General features: G+C 43.2%; 1 protein-coding gene across 5 annotated transcripts in view; it reads right to left on the reverse strand.

Annotated features, from left to right (window-relative positions):
• Nucleotides 1-3,676: 3,676 nt before the first annotated feature.
• POLR3A (RNA polymerase III subunit A) overlaps nt 3,677-22,013 on the reverse strand; it is a 69,084-nt gene continuing 50,747 nt past the window's right edge. For all 5 annotated transcript variants that reach the window (XM_084845228.1, XM_084845231.1, XM_084845232.1 and 2 more), the window contains 8 exons: nt 18,919-19,089; nt 16,082-16,175; nt 15,866-15,958; nt 12,214-12,378; nt 9,644-9,808; nt 9,036-9,167; nt 7,009-7,141; nt 3,677-6,129 (listed from right to left, as the gene is read on the reverse strand). In XM_084845228.1, coding sequence (XP_084701354.1) covers nt 5,981-6,129; nt 7,009-7,141; nt 9,036-9,167; nt 9,644-9,808; nt 12,214-12,378; nt 15,866-15,958; nt 16,082-16,175; nt 18,919-19,089 — 1,102 coding nt within the window. In that variant the 3' untranslated portion in view covers nt 3,677-5,980. The remainder of the gene's footprint in view (nt 6,130-7,008; nt 7,142-9,035; nt 9,168-9,643; nt 9,809-12,213; nt 12,379-15,865; nt 15,959-16,081; nt 16,176-18,918; nt 19,090-22,013) is intronic.

The raw sequence follows: 22,013 nt of genomic DNA on the forward strand, positions 1-22,013 counted from the left end.
ACCCATACAAGGAAGTGGTAGTCTCAAGTGACCACAATATAATGAGGTAACACAATGAAGAGGCCATGCTTAAGATTTACTAATGCTTTGGGTAAAGCCCCCTAATGGAGATGTCCTACATTCAACTTCCATTAAGACAGTATTAGCACTGCTTTCTCTTGGATATTTCCCAGCAAACAAAGGCTAAACATATTCAAACATGCAGCATGCAAGACATCACTTTGGGGGGTGAAGGAGAATGGGAAGTGACTGCCTCCTGTTCAAGCAGAAGCTAAACAACCTCTGAGGCAGCAACACAAACTCATCTTAACATTTGTGATATAAGTGGCAAATATAAAGCAGTTGCTAACTGGAGCCAGACAACTGGTAAATGCTCACTGGGCACTCAGCTGCCAGCTAATGCTCAAAACCTGGGGAAAATTCATGTTGAAAACTTGACCTGCTCCCCACCCCCCAGCTGTTGTGCAGCACCATACTTAGGAAGGCCATTTCTACTTTTGTGAGGATGTGAGATGAGATGCAAGTGGAGTCTAGTAGTCCTTCCTAACCCCCCCCTCCCCAAACCACACAAGCACTTAGACTGTACTAGTGGAAGCAATGAGAGCTAGTAGCATAGCAAGCAATTTTGTAGACCTCTATCATGTCTCCATGGACTTGAGCACCATCCAGGAGAGAGCGCAGGACAGAAAGGCCTGGTGTGCTATGGTCCATGGGGTCACGAAGAGTCGGACACGACTGAACGACTGAACAACAATCATGTCTCCCCTTACTCACTTTTTTTCCAAGTTGAACAATCCTAGCTGTTGTAACTTTCTCTCTTAGGGGAGATGCTCCAGCCCCTTGATCATTTTAGTTGCCTTTTTCTGCACTTTTTCCAGCTGGACAATATTTTGTTTTAGGTGTGGTAACCAGAACTGGACACAGTATTCTAAGTGTGGTTGCACCACAGATTTCTGTAAGAGCAGTATGATATTGGCAGTTTTATTCTCAATTCCTTTTCTAATTATGCGTAACATGGAGTTTGCCTTTTTTACAGCAGCTGCACACTGGGTTGACATTTTCATTGAGCTGTCCACCACAACCCCAAGATCTTTTTCTTGGTTGGTCACTGCTAGCTCAGATCCCATCAGGTTGTACTTGAAGTTGGGATTTTTTGCTCCAATGTGCATCACTTTACACTTGCTTACATTGAACCACATTTGCCATTTAGATGCCCATTCTCCCAGAATCATTATTGTTGTTTTCAGTAACCTCCAAGCATTTTGAAAGGCTTTAACCCTCTTGACTCCCTCTTTCAACTGTCTTTTCACCACTTCCCTCATTTTGGAGAAGTTCCCTCTTTTGAAGTCAAATGTGACTGTGTTAGACATCCTGGGCAATTTTCCACTTAAATATATATTAAATCTGATAGCACTGTAGCCATTGTTTCCAAATGGTACAACATAATTTACATGTTGTACTAGGTCCTGGGCAACACCACTTAGGCAATCCAGTGTTGCCTCCCCTCTGGTCAGTTCCATGACCAACTGTACTAGGGCACAGCCACTTAGGACATCGAGAAATCTAACCTCTTTCTCATGACTGGAACATGCACTGATCTGCTTAATCTGGGAGTAACTGAAGTCACCCATTATTACAGCAGGTCCATGTTTGGAGGCCTCTCTGATTTCATTTTCCATCTCAAGGTCACCCTGAGCCTTCTGGTCTGGAAGACGATAGCATGTTCCTAGTACTAAATTAGTTTTGGAGCCCGGTATTGTCACCCACAACACTTCTGTGGAAGCGTCAGCCTCTTTTAGGTGTTCTACTCTGTTCGACACTACGCCCTCTTTGATGTACAGGGCAACACCTCCCCCTGTATGCCCTTCCCTGTCCTTCCTATAGAGTTTATATCCAGAGATGACCGTATCCCACTGGTTTTCTTTATTCCACCAGGTTTCCGTAATGCCCATTATATCTAGGTTCTCCTTTAAAACCAGGCACTCAACTCTCCCATTTTGGCTTGGACGTTTCTAGAATTTGTATAGAAACACCTATACATGGTGTCCCTCTCCAGATGTCTCTGGCATGTGCATCTTTTCCTATGGCACTTAGGCCTCTTTGATTGGCGATTATATTAAACCATATGCTCATGTTCCATTTTCTCCCTTTCTCTATTAGGGCAATCAAAAACATTTTCATCCCCTAGGGATGATTTAACCTGAACCGGATGCTTCCCAGCTCCTGGTGGCTTTCCCTGAGGGTTTGTTTTAAAAGCTGCTCTGCCACTTTTAAATGTTTAGCGCCAGCAGTCTGGTTCAATTTTGGTTCAAGAGCAGCCCATCCCTCTTGTACAGGCCCAGCTTGTCCCAAAATGTTCCCCAGTGCCTAACAAATTGGAACCCCCCTTCCCTGCACCACCATCTCATTCACACATTGAGACTTCTCAGCTTTGCCTGTCTAGCTGGCCCTGCACACGGAACAGGTAGCATTCCAGAAAAAGCCACATTGGTGGATCTGGATTTCAACTTCCTACCTAACAACCTAAATTTGACTTCCAGGACCTCACAACGGCATTTCCCCACATTGTTGGTACCAGCATGGACCACGACTACTGACTCCACCCCAGCACTATCTACTAGGCTATCTAGACGGCATGTGATATCTGTGACCTTCACATCAGGCAGGCAATTTACCATGTAGTCTATATGCCCATCACAAACCCAGCTGTCTATATGTCTAGTGATCAAATCTCCCACTACCACAAGTCCCCCAGGAGGATCAGGCACAATCAGCACTTACTCTCCCTTCTGGTCTTCTCTCAACTTTGGGATGCTGAGGTGACCTAGCACCTCTCACCCACAGGGCAGCTGAGATTAGTTAGTGATAGGTCTTTAATATAAGACTTAAGTCTTGGACAAGAATGACTGAGATCTGGCTGGGGAAAATATTGGATCCTGCTTTGGCCCAGCTAACCCTGTTTACTCAGTCCTACTGTGTTCACTGGGACTTCTTCCTTTGTGTGTTTGGAACTGTAGCCTAACATGCTGAAGTTTGTGAGCTATTTGGAAAATGTGGCAGAAGACCAAGACATAGGGCAGTATCCAATGTTGTCCCAGTGCTAGTGCTAATGCTTGCACAATGTAATTAGTGCAGTGGGGAAAAGTGGCAAAAACGTATGCTAGTTTTGGTTTACGTTAAAGCAACATCATTAGTGTTATTGCTTGGACAACATTGGCTATTACCCCAAGCATCTTTCAAAGAGAATAAAGAAAGTGGGGGCCCTTTATTAGTTACCAGAACAGGGAGGAAAGGATTAAGAAGTATCTTTTTAGATGGCTAATTAGGAGTTGTGTGGCTGCATTGTTCAAGTATGCTTCTTGGTTTGTAAGAGGATTCTATACAAATCTATTAGATTTGCTCTGGAGAATAAGCCTTCAAGTCCATCACAATTTGTATGTGTGAATACATTTCTAAAATGAAGGTTTTTAAAGGTTTCATTCTAATATGTATTTATGACTTTATAAATATATATTGATAGATATCCCCCTTCCTATACTTCTAAGAGGTACCATGAGAGAAGATGTATGTTTTATTTCCAATACCTGCATATATCTAGCTATGGAAATGCAATAGAATGACCCAAAAGATTTTCAGTTCTTTTTTGTCAGTGAGTGCTAGACATGCACACATGTTTAAAATGGTGTTTTATTAAGGAAATCTTCAGCAGGTTTAAATGGAGACTTGCACCAGTAAAAGAACTCAAATGTGCATCTTGAAAAAAGTATCTTTATTCACATCTACAGTATAAGACAGCAATTTTTTCCCATGCTATGGAACACTTCTCTTTCCCACTTCTCTGGAAGGGAAAAAAATAAGTACCCTTGTTTCTGGATTCAGGTATTACCATGTATAACATATCCACAACACCGAGAGGACAGTAAGAAGACATACAGACAAATTACCAAATGAAAAAAGAATCTCTGAACTGCCAGTCTGGAAGCAAAAATTACAGCAAACATCCTGCCCAATGTCCCTCTCTCCCCATAGCCTCCCCCAAACAAATTAGCATCTAACACATTTACACCATAACCCATTTCCTCTGGCAAATTCATGGTTTTTAGTATTTCAACTTCCATGCTGCTGGTAAGACTTGTGCACCAACTGCCTTAATTTTGACCATTCTTCACAACCATCAGGTTTGCCTGGAAACACAACAGTCCAGCACACCTTTTCTGTCAGCTGTTACACTTTATTAAACTCCCTCTATTGTAGGAGACGTTTGGTAGTGCACATTTAGATCTGCTTGTATTCTGGTCTTACTTTGATTCCTGACACTTTACCTCAGTCTAGTTTGAGCTAATTGTCTTTGGAGCACTCTCTCCATCCTAGTCTTCACCTGCTATTCAAAAAGGCATCCAGAACAAGATCTTGTACTTTGGGGGCGGGGGATACTAATACACTCAAAAACAAAAATTGCAAAGAAAATCCATACTGTCTTCCTTGATAAGCGGTGCAGTTTTAGAACCAACTTATATATGCAAAAATCAATATGAACCTAGAAAAGCTAAATTAAATGAAAAGATGGTCTTCATACCCACATATTGTTTTGTGCATTGTGTTACTTGCTATAAACATATTAAAAGGTTCCAACTATGTTCACTTATTTAAATACTTTAATAAATCAAGTCTGCCAGGCTCTTATAAACTCAGCAATATAGCAAGTGATATATATAATGAAAATGATTTTTTGTAGATTGCTTATTCACAAAATACAACTGCACTTGGGCACAATCCAATGCACAAGGAATGTATACTGAAATGGATGGGACAAGCTGCCCAAGAGCCACCAGTTGCACAACTCAGTAATTTAAACAGGGCCTTGCCATTTGCTCATCATTAATATAAGACTACTGGGTATTAATCAGGTTATAACTTCTAAATGCTTGGATCTTGGCTGATGAGATCATTCTCTGAACCTTTTTGTAATAAATAAAATCAGCACTACCCATGATCCTCTAGTGCAGAGGTGGGCAACGCACAGTCTGCTGTGGGCCCCACCACTTTCCTGCTGTGGCAAAAAAAAAAAAAAATGGTTTACCACTACAGAGCACTAAATAGGTCAAATTTAGATTGTTCTTTTGACCTACGTACTGCTCCACAGCCATTTGTTGCTGAATGTCAGCAGCAAATCATCAATTTCTTTTGCTGTTGCGGCCCAGCAGAATTCTGTAGGGCAGTAGGAGTGCAGTGTGGTGGTGCAAAAATGGTCCCCAGACCCCCAAAGTTGCCCACCCCTGCTCTAGTGGTAGCCACACTGAGAAATCCTTGCTGTGATGGACGGCAATATTTCTGTGTCCAAAATGCTAATTAGAACTCTCCTCTCAACTTACCACCATCAAGGACCAATTTGGATTTCCAGGGCACTTAAAAAAAAATAACATGATGGGATCTATGCTGAACTCGGTTATATGAAGTATACCATAATATAATACATTCTTCGGTCACTGTGTTTTTGGAAAGCTGAGCAACAAATGCTAAGACACATTTAACACAAAAAGTAATGTATTACATAAAGCAGCAGAAGGCTACTGCCTTTCTGTCCTACATTGATCAGATCAGAAATTACTCTGAATGCTCTGACAGATGTTTGTCGCAGCTGCTAGGGGCAAAAAGAAAATGTTCCTATTACTACAGCTAGAGCTTCTGTCACAATCCAAGTAACAATGTTAAGCCCATTCACTTTCATAGGGATTTGAGTTCCCACAATCCATTTTACAGCTTTTCAGTGTCGCAGGGAAAATTATTGATTTTTAAAACAAATCTACCAACTGAATTTCACTGTGGATTAAATACACAAAAGATAGACGCCTGCATCAGTGGTGGATCAGTTGTGTACATCATGACCTCTCACTTATCCAGCCTCCTAACCCTCTTTACAGAAAATATACTCCATTACAACACACACACCATATGCTTGCTGTTCAGTGCTGTCCAGCTGCTACGTAGTAAGGGAAATATGGAAATCAGGGTTATCAAAAATTAACGGCCTTCTTGGGGGGCTTGCCTCCTTATCCGCTTTATGCAACAGCTTGAAAAGTCCAGTTCCAATGTTCATTGGAATACCCATAATGATACACTCAGAAACACCTAGAGAATATCAAGGAGAAAATAACATTGAAGTTTCATGTTTCCCACATTTTCCTCACTATAAATCATGAGTGAGTCATGGTCACAAACATGCAGAGGCCCGGCTGTTTAAGAGACTACCTGGATAGCGATTGTAGGTATTGACCTAAAACAGTTATTGTCTGCAAGCCAAGTCCACTATGACAAGAGTATGGGGGAAAAGGAGTTCTTTATGGTTCCAGCACAATTACAGAACGCTGTCCTTGAAGAGATTCAACAAGACCCAACCCAAAAAGGTGTTCTGAAAGTGCTGTCCAAAACTTAACACATGCAGCTGCCCTATTCTGTCTGGATCAGACCACTGGCCCATCTAGCCCAGTACTGTCTCCTCTGACTGGCAGTGGCTCTCTAAAATCTCTGGTGGAGGTTTTCCCCAGACCTGATTCCAGAGAACCTTTTGACTGGGGAATGCAACGGATTTAACCTGAAACTGCATGCAAGCAAACCACGTATTTCACCTCTGAGCTGAAGCCTCTTCCTGAGCCTGGAGGAAACAAACAGTACTACCTTTAAAAACCCCAATTTCATCAAAACCACTATAATAAAAAACACACACTATAGCATAGAAGTAAAATTAATCAGCATCTAGCTTTTTTTTTTTTTTTTTTTAAGCCTTGTTACTTTACTTTTAAAAACGTTTGGGCTGTGTACCTCCTCCAGGGACATCATTTTGTATTTTGGGACAACAGCAAATAAAGGCCTTGCTCCATTTTTCTTAATCCATCCTGGGACTTTCACTGATTTTACATGTGTTACATACACCTGTGATTCATTTATAGAGCTGTGCTTACTAGCAAACATGTATCTTGATTCAGCTACAAGCTAACCCAGGATACTTACCACACACTGAATCCTTCTGCCCGAAATATGCAGCATCAAAGAGATGGTCTGCTGTCTTTTCAAATGAAGCAAGCATCAATACACTCTCCTTCATTTTTGCCAGGCCAAACCTAGTAATCCCCAGAACTTCACCCTAGTCCAAAAAAGGGAAGACAGTGAGAGAGCAAAAGCTAATAGCAGCTCAAATTTGGCAAAATAATGGACAGAAGGGTGATTGGCAAGGCATATAGGGTAGTATCCAACTGTGCCCCAGCACTAGTGCTAATGACATTGTGCTAACATAAACCATCACTTGCACAATGTAAATAATGCCTGCTAGGACTATAGAGAAAAGTGGCAATTTGGCATCAAATTTCAGTGTAATATGTAATATTACTGAGATGGAAAAGCCCCATGGCCTGGGTCAGCATCCTCCCCACAGCCCCATATAGGTGACAACAGAAGGACTTAGTCAGATTATGCTGCAGTAGACATATTTGGATGATAGCTCCTGCCTCCAAGTTGTTCTCTACGATCTACCAGAAAGGGAGATTGCTGCCTGCAATGTCATATGTAGCTGTACCTGCATTTGTTTCTGCTGCACTGGTGGGAGTGGAACCTCGAGGAAGAAGAGGACCTGGATTTTGAGAGAGATCCCCTCCTTTGCATGATGTGGCCCTGTTTCTTGGCAAGCAAGGCCACTGCAATTGCGCATCACCACTATGTTGTTAATTCGCTTTAGGAAATCAGGGTGCGGGAATCCCCCTTCAGTGACAAGAGTGGGTCACACTGATCACTTGCTACCAAAAGTGCATGCAGGGGCAGAGAATTTGGATTCTTACCATCATCTGCAGAATGCATGCTACCTATACCTTCTGTGTGCATGCTTTACCCTTCTTCACTGAGAGCCATGCAGACATGGAGCCGGCATTCCCTTTTTCATTTCCTTGGCCATGGCCAGCAAGCTGCATTGTACACTGAGCACCAGCTTCCTTTTCCCAGGCTGGGGGCCAAACAGGGGCAGGGAAGTGTGGCTGCATCTTCGGCTCGCAGCAGTTGATCCCTCCCATCCCACTAGGTGAGGGGAAGGTGGGTCTAGCAGAGCAGCAGCTGACAGACTGGCCTGCGCATACTCTCCTGCCCTTTTGGGGGGAGACTGGAAGGAAGTTGGGTGCAATGGCTGGGGTGGAAGGAGGACATACTGTGGGCATCTCTGGAGGGGCATGTTCTCTCTCCCTGACTGCCCTGTCTTAGGAGAGGGAAGAAGAACAAAAAAAAAAAAAGGGGGGGGGAGAAAGCTAGCTGATGGACTACTCTCAAATAGGGCTCAGGAAGGCAGAGCCCAAACAGCTGGGAGGGCCCTCTTCTCCAGAAACGGCATCATATTTCTTTTTTGGCCCTGCCTTGTACTGGACGAGGAACTAACATTTGCTACCTGCCCCTCTGCGTGGCTGTACAAAGAACTGCCAGTGCCTGGTGTTTTTGTGTGCCCTGCAAAACGTGACTGTGATGCTGCCATGTGGGTAGGTGTTGTACATGAGCATGCAAGTCAGTGGGTGACCAGGTGACCTACGGGAGCCTGACGTGACCTCAGCTGATTTTTCAACGCATCATACAGGTTAGCTTTGGATGTGGTCAGACAGCAGCCTCAACAAGAGTTAATTCCCCAGCCCCAGGTAGGGGCTTCAACCTTGCCTGTTGAGCTCAAACTTTAATTCAGGCTTGAGAGAAACACATCAATGTAGTAACTGGGCTCCCATGTTCAGGCTCTTTGTTACATGCCTGCTTATGAAAGAGGTATGTATGTATGTATGTATGTATGTATGTATTTCTATGCCGCCCAATAGCCGAAGCTCTCTGGGCGGTTCACAAAAATTAAAACCAAACAGCACACAATAAAAAGTAAAGCAAAGGTAAGCAAAGAGGATATTACAGGGGCCCTCACAAAACATTTGCTAGTATTTTCTTCATTCACATTTATTTGGGAGGGGAGAAGGCAGGTGCGGTGGTGGTAAACCAACACAATAATGGAAAAAAGCCAAACAAACCTTGTATGTCATCAGGTCAGACAGCAACATCACATGTCTCCGGTCAATGCTCATACCATGGTTTACCATAGTGTACTGTATCTCATTGATAATGGTGGTTCGAGCAGCCTCAATGCCCAAAGTCTTCTCAACCTGGAAGATTAGGTTATTATGCTGGCTTCATGAAAATATTTATTCTGCTTGAATACGGCACTATGATTCTCTAAGCAACTCTTTTCCCCACATCCCAGTCACCATCAAACCTTTTTGTTTAAAAATGGGCTTGGCTTGTACTTGAACTTGCCACCACCTCTTATACACAAGTTTCATGTTTCTTCTTCTTCTTGATGGTGATGATGATGACCATCATGCCTAGCGTTTATAGAGCACATTCTGAGTGTTCAGAGTGCTTCATTATATTATCTTATTGTAATCCTTACAACAACCCTGTGAGGTAGGTATTATTATCCACATACTGCAGATGGGGAGGCTGAGACTGAGAAAGGGAGGCTTGCTTTAGGCCACCTAGCGAGTTCATGGCAAAACCTAGGAGTTCCACATGCTTAGGTTTGTCTCTGAACCACTATGCTAACCAGCTCACCATCACACACCACCCTCCTGATGGTTACCTCATAAGTGTTGTTAGATGTAGTCCTTTTTCCTTTGACTCCATGTGTGGCCATGACAGCTCGCAGGTTGTCACCTTCGACCAGCAATTTGTACTTCTCCTTCCCGCTCTGCTCATCAATATGAATGACAGCACGAGACACTTCTGGGATACCTTGCACAACCACCTTCATGTTCGAAAGGAAAAAAAAGTGCCTAAAAAAGGGTAGAAACTATGACAAATGCCCCTTGAGGAAGAGTAATATAATTACTTGCGGTATACCAAAGCCCCCCCTCTTCTTTGTCCTTTTTGCTCTTAACTATAAGCTTTGGAGTTCCATGGATATCAATAAGAATTTATTTGAAATATCTGTGTGAGGAAAATTAGCCAGAATATTCAAGGAAAAGAAGCCCATAAAGTTAGGGATCACACTCTGTAAGATTAAAAGTTGATTCCTAACCAGGACAGATTTTATGATAATCCACTTTGGTTACAATGTTCCATGCTCTAGTAACCTCCTGGTTGGCTTACAGTAATGCATTGTAAGTGGGGCTGCACTTGAGATGACTCAGAAGCTTCAATTAATTCAGAATACAGTGGCTAAAATTCTGAGTGACTTCGCTACATGGAACTAGATTACACTAATTCTTAAATAATTAGATTGGCTGCCTATTCACTTCCAAGCCCAACTGAAGGCACTGGTGCCTTTAAAGCTCTAAAGGGCTTGGGTCCCAAATACCATAAGGCTCACCTCCTCCCATACCATCCTGCCCGTGCATTAAGATTTCAGGCGAGGCCCTTCTTCAACTACTGTCAGTTGGTGCAATATGCTATGTAACTATAAAGGAGAGGGCCTCTCTGTGACAGCACTCGACTTTAGAAAACCCTCCCTAAGGAAATTTAACTGGTGCTGACACTACAATCTTTTCAGCACCAGGACAAGACATTTTTATTTGCCCAGGCATTTAAAATGGGTTTTATTCCCTTTGTTCTGCTTGGTAGTTTTATGGTATTGTTACCTTTCAAACTTATTGTTATACAAAAGGTTGATTATGTTGTATTGTTATTATATTTTTATTATTGTATGCTATACGGGAATCTCTTGGGATTATATAGACAATTTTTATATTTTTTATATAAAATAAAAAGTTTATATATGGTTAAAGAAATTTTAAAAATAAATACTAAATAAATTATTTTCACCTTGGTATGTATTTTTGTAAGCTGAAGAATATTGCAGCAGGAACAGATCAATCACCCAGATTGTTAATGTGATTAAGATATCAATTCATACTTCAGTTTAACACTCAACTGATTTCATCAAATAACTATCACCACATAACTTTCATCATTCACTTGAAAACCCAACTGAAGGCACTGGTACTTACCTTTAAATCCCTAACAGGCTTGAGACCCAAATAATTTAAGGAACACTTCCTCCCATACCATCCTGCATTAAGAATGCAGATGAGGCCCTTCTTCAACTACCACTTTCTTCCTTGGGCCCCCTGCTTCCTCTGCTCATCCTTTTCAAATGCCCCCCTCCTACACACCCTTTTCTCTCCTTCACTCTACCTATCCTCAAGCTCCCATTTCTCAAGCTTTCCTCTGTTGCTTAGCTTCTTTGTGACATCATCACCAATCAGCCAATTGATGCCAAAAGCTTCAGTGCTGTCACAAAATTGCTGAGCACAACGGTTGGATCCGGTTTTAGTCAGAGTAAACCCATTAAAATCAATAGAACTTAAGTTAGTTATGATGAACTTAAGTCCCACTGATTTCAATAGGTCTACTCTAAGTATAGCTAAGTCTGGATCCAATCCATCATAATTAAGAATTACCACACACACACACACACACAAATCACCTAAAGCAAAATTCAAGCAAATGTGGGGCTTCCTCTTCAGGAGAAATATCCAAGAAATTAAGGGAAACCAAGAAAGGTAACAGCGTTCCGTGCACCTCAGTGTTCAGTCATGCCGGCCACACGACCACAGAAGCGTCTTCGGACAGCGCTGGCTCTTCGGTTTAGAAATGGAGATGAGCACCACACCCTAGAGTCGGACACGACTGGTTGGGGACACCTTTACCTTTTTTTTAAATGGAGTTCCAATAAGGCTAGCATTTATCTAGAGGGTTTGGCACATCCCTAGTTATAACAGATATAAAATACTGCACGTCAACAAGAGGATAATGCCCTCTTCTGTAAATATACACATAACTTATTAGGCACAAGATTCCCAATATGCTTTGTCATTCAAGGAGTTCTTCCAAGGAAAAAATGTAAACCCAAACAAGCAGGAAGCATAAGAAATGAAATGGCAGGATTATTAAAAGAGGTTCTTAGCAACGCAGCTTCTCCTGCTAACGCAGCAAATACTTTGAATGCTGTGCTTTGCTGAAAGAACTTGAGCAGTTCCATTTATTGTCAAGTAATCATGCCGGCCACATGACCACGGAAGCGTCTTCGGACAGCGCTGGCTCTTCGGCTTAGAAACGGGGATGAGCACCGCACCCTAGAGTCGGACATGACTGGTTGGGGACACCTTTACCTTTACCTTTTAACACTCATGGAAGTCAAAGAATCCTTACCTTTGGTAGTTCTTCTTTCAGAGACTGCAAGACATAGTACATTGAGCTCTTGCTATTTTCTCGGGGAGTAACACACACAACAGCCTCACCGTGAACAGCCACGTCCCCAGGCTTCACTCTTAGCTTTGAGACACAAATAGAATACCGCACGGTCTCTGCATTAACCTGTGGCAGAAAATGTCACTTTGTTATTTGCATAGTTCTTTTGACACTAGGTCCAGTTCTGCAAGCAGATGATTTTTATTCTACAAGGTATCAAGAATAATAGTTTTAATCCTGATCTAAGCCTTTCTTTCTTAAATGCTACTGCATGTAAGACCATAAGACTGAAACCTACTGGGACATGATTTTCAGCCAAAACAGCCCTGCCAACCTCCATGCCTGGCTTTCAATCTTGGGAAGACCCAATTCTGCCTTTACTGCGGCCAGCTTGGTTGATCTAGGTACTGACAAAAGTCTACATGGAAATTTATTCTGAACCCTTTCTAAACTATCGAGCTTATCCCAGGCCCAGAAAGGGGGATACAATACAATACAGCTACAACAGCTGGGGCACGATTCTACATCTCTATATTTCAAGAGTTGGTTTAATCAGGTTACTTTGTTGTTCAGTCGTTCAGTTGTGTGGTTTTATGAAATCTTAGCAGCCCATTTGTAGCCCTACCTGCCATTTGAGCTATTTTCAATACTTGTGAAAGCTACCGATCTGTTGGTTGAAACATTCCATTAACCACCTGAAGCATTGTCCTCTCCTCTCTCTGTTATGGCTTCATTCTTCTTGTTAAGTCTGCAGTTTGCACCTTCAATTCCTGTCATCAACTCTTGACACACTTTCTCCACTAACTATTCATCCCCAGCCCTAGCTCACTCCCTCTATCCAATATCCCCATTCATGTTCCCACACAACTGAATACCTCTAGAGAACAAAGGAGTTGGCCGACTTTGTCCGCTATAAATTCACCCTTCACTCCTTTTCCTCTGCCATCAACCTGACTAAACAAGAATTCACCTCTCTGATCCACATCAACTAGGCAAGCACCTCTGATGCCCTGCTAAGGTCTATCTTTCCATTTCTCCCTCCTTGCACTCTGCTCAAGATTTTGCTTCCTTCTCAGTGCTAAAATTGAATCCATGTGTTCTGACCTCTCCAGCTTCTCTTCCCCCTCTCCCCGCTCCAGCACCTCCTGCTATTCTTTCTTCTCCCCTGTCAGATTTGATGAGCTGATGACCCTTTTATCCTCATCTAACCCCTCCACATGCCCTCACGATCCCCTTCCGATTTCTAGCTGCCATCTCCCCTGCCATTATCCATCCTCTCCACCACATTATCAACCTCTCTCTTTTCTGGCTCCTTCCCTTCAGCATTCAAACATGCCACCTTTCCTCTGTTCTCAAAACAATCCCTTGAGCCAGCCTCCCTCTTCAATTATCACCAATTTATCTTCTTCCCTTTATCTCCAAATTCCTGGAGTGTGCTGCTTACTCCTGCTGTCCCAACTCTCTCTCCTCCACCTACTTTTGTCCCCCTCCAATCTGGCTTTTGCCCCCTGTACTGTACTGAAACCGTCCTCACAAAAATCAGTAATGACCTCCTCTTTGCCAACGGTCCTCATTCTCCTCTTTGACCACTGCATTGCTTTTGATACAGCTGATCACTCTCTCCTACTGCCCTTTATACCCCAAGTCTCTGTGGGTCTGTCCTCAACTGTTTCTCTTCCTAACTGTCTACTCACTCTTTCAGTGTCTCCAGTGAAAGAGAAACAGAAATCCTTATGAGGATTGATGTAAGGAGAAGAGGTCCCTGCCAATCAGGATTGCTATTTCCTGCCAAATGGCTGACAGCAGCTGGGGAAAGTGGGTGGGGCACCCCAGAGGTCCTGCAGGCTGCATAGAGATCCACATTTCCTCTGCTTTCCCTCTCTCCATTGATCCTCACGGCTCTATATTTGGCCCTCTACTGTTCACTATACTTTGTTACTGAGTAGCCTCATCACTTGCAATGGCTTTCAGTACCACCTATACACTGATGGCACCCAGCTCTACTCCTCTACCTCAGATTGTTTGCCCCCCATCCAATCCCACATCTCTAACTGCCTCTCTGACATTTCTGCTTGGATGCTTTATCATTACTCTCAAGCTCAATATGGCCAAGACCAATCTTCTCATCTTTCTTCCCAAGCCCTCATCTCCTCATTCACTCTCCTTCTTCAGTGACCACTTCACCATCCAGCTGTTGGTCAGACATGAAGCCTGGCTTTTCTCTTTAACTCTTCTCTCTCTTTTGCCTCCCAAATTCAGTTTGTTGCCAAATCATGTCACTTTTCCCTTTGCAGCATTACAAAAATGCAGCCCTTCTTCTCTGTCCCTTCAGTGAAGACTCCTGCCCATGCCTTGACTACTGCAATCTTCTTCTCTGGTCTTCTGTTAACTCACCTTCATCCACTCACATCTGTCCAGCACTCTGCTGCCCAAATTATTCTCCTCTCTCTTTGTTTTGACCATGAGACTCCACTCTTTAAAACCCTTCATTATATTCTTGTCCACTCTCAGATTCTGCACAAGTTTCTTGTCTTAACCTTCAAAGCCCTCCATGGCCTTGCTGCTGCTGATCTCTCTGCATTTATATCCCGACACATCCCTTCCTGTGACCTCAGTTCATCCAACTGTGGGTTTGGACCCACAGCAGTCCAAACATTTCCTGCTTCATGCAATGACTCCACCCATTTTCCCTTATTGCCCTGTATGCCTGGAACTGCTTCTTAAAATGCCTCCATGCAACCACTTCCACACAACCACCTCAAAACTCACCTCTTCCAAGCCACCTTTGGATCATCCTCCCAGTCCCTATATCTTATTGTATATCAGCCAAAGTACGTGTAATTGAAATACTAACATATTATTTTGCTTTCCCATGTCTCATTTCCATCATCATCATCATATGAAGATTATTTATTTATTTATTTATTGCATTTATACCCCGCCTTTTTTCCTCTTGCAAGGAACCCAAGGCAGCTTACATTATCCTCCTCCTCTCCATTTTATCCTCACAACAACAACCCTGTGAGGTGGGTTGGGCTGAGAGTCTGTGACTGGCCCAAAGTCACCCAGTGAGCTTCCGTGGCTGAGTGGGGACTAGAACCCGGATCTCCCAGCTCCTAGTCCAACACTCTTGCCACTACACCACACTGGCTCTCCATTCTGATTACACTCCATTCTGGGAAGGAGGTAAAATCGCATTATGTTTTACAGCTGTTCACTTCTCCCAGTTGCCTGGCTCAGCTAGAAAAATGTAGTGGTTAGAGCAATATACTGAATGGGGAAAGAGAGAAGAACAGGGCCCATAGGTGCCCAGGGATTGCAGCAGCAGCAGCGGAGATGAATGGGGTAGGGGTCCTAAGGGAGTCAACACTGGCATATCAATTGTGTTTGAGGGAATCTTAGTTTTACGTGGCCTAAAGAGAGATCACTGCAAATCACTCCAGTAATTGCTTACTCACAAGAACACCAGAATTTTGTACAATTCATATTGTTTGCATAGCAGCTCCAAGTCAAGACTGAATGAGCTAAGCTACAGGATAATCATGTGGTGAATTCAAAGTAGATGTGATTGCACCCTTTTGGCAAAATGCAAATGGAGGGTGGGCATACTCACCTCCAGCCTCAACAGTCTAATCCGTTCTAATGAAAGTTTGACAAGAATAAAGCAGTCATCAGGAAGGAAAACTTCTTCAATATACTCTGAAATCTGCAGGTCATAAAACCCAGAGAGAGAAATGCGAGGGTGCCCATTTTGGGATATATATTACAGCAATGACACAGAACAGAATTTGAAATACTGCATATTAAGCAACAGTAAGGCACAGTCTACCTCTCCCAGTAGTGTCTTCTCTATTCTTCCTTTAACCAAACGGGCAAAGTCTGGATCATCATCCATATCAAGGTGTGCTGTGATAATCGGCGTACTACACATAAGCAGCAAAGGCACAGTTGTGAAATGCTTAGCAGCTCAGTATCTTTATATACACATATAAGCACGCATCATTAACAATATCTATAGTCTATATAGCACCTAAGAACGAAGCATGGTAGAAAACAGCAGCACATGCTGCTCATGTGTTTAAAACCTGAAAAGCACATATAAATTGCATATCCGTAATTATGTGCTCTGGGATTAAGCAGCAGGCTACTGAAAATTGCCACTTTTCAGTAAGAAGAATCGGAAACCAACTACTGAGTTTTAAGAGTTACTCTCAGTCTTGCCTGAAGCTGGAAGGACATAGCACAAACTTTTTCTTTTGAAGGTAGCAAAAAAAGCTATTACAACAGACTGTATGGTTTGTTCCATTTTAATGTTAATTATAACATGGTTCCAGAAATAGGCCATACATAAGAGTGAGCAAGTAGATCAGGGAAAACACAGTTATACAGCACCAAGCCAATGTACCTACCATGCTTCACAGTGCAATCCTATACATGTCTACTGAGAAGTCCCACTGAGTTCAAGGGAACTTACTCCCAGGCAAGTGTGTATAGGATTGCAGCCTTAACCTTTTTGGTCTGGTTTTGGAACAGAAACTGCCTTGGTCGCCCTGTGGGATGACCTCTGCCGGGGACAGGGGGAGTGCGACCCTGTTGATTTGCCTGGACCTCTCAGCGGCTTTCGACACCATCGACCATGGTATCCTTCTGGATAGGTTGTCTGGGTTGGGAGTTGGAGGAACTGCACTGCAGTAGTTCTGCTCCTACTTGGATGGCCGACTCCAGAAGGTGGTGCTGGGGGATTATTGCTCTGTGCCATGGCAATTGTGCCATGGGGTTCCACAGGGCTCTATTTTATCCCCCATGCTGTTTAACATCTACATGAAACCACTGGAGGAGGTTATCCGGAGGTGTGGGCTGAGGTGCCATCGATATGCGGATGACACCCAGCTCTACCTCTCTTTCTCATCAAACCCAGGTGAGGCAGTGGCTGTTCTGAATCAGGGCCTGGGCATGGTAATGGACTGGATGAGGGCCAATAAACTGAAACTCAATCCAGACAAGATGGAGGTACTGTTACTGGGTGGTTCGTCTGCCCAGCTATGTGGTATTCAACCTGTTCTGGAGGGGGTTGCACTCCCCGTAAAGGATCACGTTCGTAGTTTGGGGGTGCTCTTGGATCCAGAACTGTTACTTGAGACACAGGTGAACTCAGTGCAACGGAGTACTTTTTATCAGCTTAGGCTGGTATACCAACTATGCCCTTATCTGGTCAGAGATAGCCTTGCTACAGTTATCCATGCTCTGATAACTTCTCGTCTGGATTACTGCAATGCGTTATACATGGGGCCGCCTTTGAAAACAGTCCGGAAACTTCAGCTGGTCCAAAATAGGGCAGCAAGATTGTTAACAGGGACTAGCCAGCAAGCTCATATTATGCCAGTACTTTTCCAGGTGCACTGGCTGCCAGTCCATTTCTGGGCCTGATTCAAAGTCCTGGTATTAATATTCAAAGCCCTTAATGGCTTGGGGCCAGGTTATCTGAAGGATCGCCTCCTCCCATATGTGCCTGCCCAGACCTTAAGATCATCATCAGCAGCCCTTCTCTGTGAGCCCCTGCCAAAGGAAGTGAGGCAGGTGGCTACTAGGAGGAGGGCTTTTTCTGCTGTGGCACCCTGGCTGTGGAATGAGCTCCCTAGTGAGGTTTGCCTAGCACCTACATTGTATTCTTTCCAGTGCCAGATAAAGACCTTTTTATTTTCCCAGGCATTTTAGCTTTCTAGACTTTTAGCTTTGCTGTTTTAAATCTATATTTTAAATTACTGCAGTGCTGCTAGGTTTTATTCTGGTTGTATTGTTATACTGTGGTTTTAATGTTTTATATATTTTATATTATTTTATGGTGTGCTCCTTGGTTTTAATTTTTGTGAACTGCCCAGAGAGCTTTGGCTATTGGGCGGTATAGAAATGAAATAAATACATAAACAAACCTTTTGGATCTGCAATTCATGCCTATTGCCTGGCCAGCCCAAGGGCTCTTCGGAACTAGGTAACAGCAATAAACACAAATTAAGGTTACTCTTTCAAACTGAAAACCTTGATCTGGTTGACATTTTCTCTTGACTTCACCAACCAACTTTGGGTCTATTAATTTTAATGGAATCAGCTGCTGAATCAACCAACCCCTTTTCTCTTCTCTTGTTGCCTTAGGTTGAAGTGGTAAATGGCACACAGTGGCTGAGGATGATCAGAAGGGGAAAAGAAGCCACCATGGCTTCTGATGCCTGTGCCACATGCGCAACTGCCATTTGCATAATTACACGTGATGCTACATGGGTTGGCCTGTCGTCCAAACCCGGCATGGTGTGGATGGATGGCTTCTTACCCACCCTACAACCCCTACTACAAGCCATGGGTTGTGGGGTGGATAAGAAGTCATCACTGCTGCACACCACACTGGGTTTGGACAACACGGCAACCCGCACAACATCGCAGGTAGTTATGCAAATGGTGGCTGTGTGCACAGCACGGGTGGGGGAAGAAACCACAGTGGTTTCTTTCCCTCCCATGATTGTCCAAACCAAGTCAGTGACTTATGAGATATGATCTCATAAGTAAAGTTAAGAGATATGCTCTCTACCTATTAAAGAGGGAGAGTCCTGGCACCCATTCCAGTCCAATTCAGCATTCTATGATGAACTTGATAACAGATCTGGTTAGGAGTACCTGATTGCTTTGGAGGCATTGATGATCTCTTTGATCCTTGGCACGCCTAGTGTGATGTTCATTGAGGCAACACCAGCAAAATGGAAAGTTTTCAGAGTCATCTGTGTGCCAGGCTCACCAATGCTCTGAGCACACAGAGCTCCCACTGCAGAGCCAGGCTCCATCTGTGCTCTAAGATGTAAAACCAAGGAAACATTTGTATTTATTCATTTCACATCTATGAGTCCACTTGGGCAGTTCATGGCTGAGCTGTAACAGAACATAGATCGCTCCAAGATTTATATTTTCTCTACTGGATAAAAAACAAAAAGACTCAGTGCAGCACTGTGGAATCATTATTAGTTTGAGGCTATACTAAAAACTACTTATTAAAAAGGGTAGCCAGGGCTATGTATAATTGGAATAAAAGTCAAAACTGTGCACCAAGAGCAGATGAATTCCAAAGCCTGTATACATTAATTTTGCATAAACGCATATCCATAGTTCTTATTTTGCATGACCAAATCTATAATGTTTATTATTTGGATTAATTGCTTATGCTTCTTCTAGTCCTGGTGAGGGACAGGTAGCTGTGTGGGGCCTAGAAGCTCCACCCCTTGACTGCTGGAAATCTTTGTCAACCTTTTTTCTTCTGAGAATTCACCAAGCATCGGCATCACACTTTCAAGGATATAATATATAAGGGCCAGAAACTTAAAAATAAAACAAAACGCTGAGATAGTCAAGAAAAAGAACTCTGTTTTTCCATCTGTGCTTCTACAGGATCACCATGCCCTCCATGCATCTGCATGAAACAATTTCCTCACCAGCCCCATTGGCTAGCAGCTCACAAGACACCCGAATGCTATTTTACAGGGATGTTTACTCATGTAGCAAGGCTCAGTTAAAACAGATTGATAAACATTATTATCCATAACAACAACTTTTCTGTAAAGTTAACTGATAAGGTACACAGATTATCAAAACTGAAACAGGGAATATTGTCGGCTGATATTCCTGGGTGTTATTAACGGAATGAAGATTACTGAATCATTTGCTTGTTTGGGCTGCTATTAAGAGTTAGGATGAAGTGGCCAAAGGCCTAAAGAAATAGTAATTATGGCTTTGTAAGGTAATAGTTTTAAGCTTTGTTCCCTGTGAATAATTTCTTTTTTTACATGATGTGTTCCATATTGTATATTGTGAATCCTGCTGTGTCATATGGATCCAGCTGATCACAGGAGTAGCACCCGTGTGCAAGATTCCAGTGTGCTCAACAGAGTTTTGTTTTCCACTTCTGCCTATGTTGGCAGTGCGAGGGGCCACTACTGATTACTGTACCTATATTCCACCTTTGTTACAGAAAAACTCAAGGAGACTAACCAAAGAAATATAAAATACAACTGGGTCAAAGCAGGCCAATGATCCCTCCCTCTCCTGCAGTGTGGCTTGCGCCTTCTGCTGAGCTTCAGAACAGCAGGCTGCTGCTGGATCTCGGGAGGGGAGGGGCCAGGTGTCACCTGGGCCAGACAAGACTGGCGGAAAGCACCGTGGCTCCCTTCCCCTCTCCTTCTGCAAAGCTGCAGAAAAAAACAAGCCTTGGACACATGGATCTCCATTCTCCCCAAAGGCCCCGTTGTGCTGCCTGTGCCAGGTATGCAGGGGGCGGGGGCAGGGCTCTATTGAGTCTACAGGGATCCTTTCTACGTGGGTGCTGTACCCACAGTGGTTTGGATCCTTCTCTGTGTATTCTGTATATATGATATATTGTGGCAATTGTTATGGGTAATGCAAACAGAGTATTGTATACTGTGTTAGAAAACCACCTCTGATATTTATGAATGGAGCCCAACAGGCAATCAAATTACGACTTTGGGTATGGGCAACCATGAGGTTATAGATATAAAAGGAGATGGTATATCAGGTTCTCCTATATAACTGCTCTATTCTGAAATGCCTATAATAAAAAATAAACCATTTGACAACAAACTGCAGCATTACAGAGAAAGTGCATCCTAGAAGTGTTCAGGCTATAAGTCACATGACACACAGAGAGCCTTTTATAATATTAATGGGTTAATTTGGCAGATGAGATTCAGCTGGTGACCAGCCTCAGTGCAAATACCAAAATGAACATGCTACTCATCAGCACTATCTTTTTCTTGTGCAGAGACTGAGTGATCTCAGCCAAGGTGGTCAGTATCAAAAAAATATTTTAAATACCATTTCTTAACCATCCTCATACAACACGCAGGGTAAAGCTAGGGCTCCAAGATGCACAGAGTCATAGCAACAATATGTTCAGCCGGAGACCTTATGCAACAAAGAAAGTAGCAAAGCAGAGGACAGCTGTCACCTCCAGTTAAATCCCAGTGAAATAATCCTACGGCATATTATGGAGCTTCTCTGCATAAAAGCAAATCAACTCAGGGCAGTAACAGCTTCAAGACTAGTGCTGTCCTCTTCCAGTAATAAAAAAAAAGCCTCAGCATTCCAAAAATCAATGTCAGAATCAGGATAAATGCTGTTTAGAAATCAAGGTAACTGTCTTTCATCAAGCCTGAAACAGAACATTTAGAATGAACCCCCACCCACCCCAAATATCCATTCCACATGGGGGCTGGGGAAGGAAGCTGCCTCCCTCCCTCCCTCAATAGTCACGTTTTGGGTGATTTTACATACAAGTATTACAGTCAGGGCCAGAAATATTGGAACAAGGATAACTGTTTTGGCAGTTGGCCTCTGTACACCACCACACTCAAGCTGAAAGGAAACACACCTGGATGGGAGTGAAGTCAGGACTTTCAGCTGTAATTCAAAGGGTTTGACAAAAGTGGGGCACTAACCATTCAGGAATGAAAGCCAGTGGCATACACACACATCCATCGTTGGTGGCTCATAAGTAATGGAACAAACCAACATCATTTCAAACTTAAGGATCGCCTTTAATACCTGGATGAAAATCCTTTGCAGTCAATGACTGCCTGAAGTCTGGAACCCACGGACATGACCAAATGCAGAGTTTCTTCCCTCGAGATGCTTTGCCAGGCCTTTACTGCAGCTGCCTTCAGCTGCTGCTTGTTTGTGGGTCTTTCTGCCTTCAGTCTTCAGTAAGT

The sequence above is a fragment of the Heloderma suspectum genome, chromosome 3 (assembly GCF_057233095.1).
Source record: "Heloderma suspectum isolate Gila_16-S chromosome 3, 16-S_ref, whole genome shotgun sequence".
NCBI lineage: Eukaryota > Metazoa > Chordata > Lepidosauria > Squamata > Helodermatidae > Heloderma > Heloderma suspectum.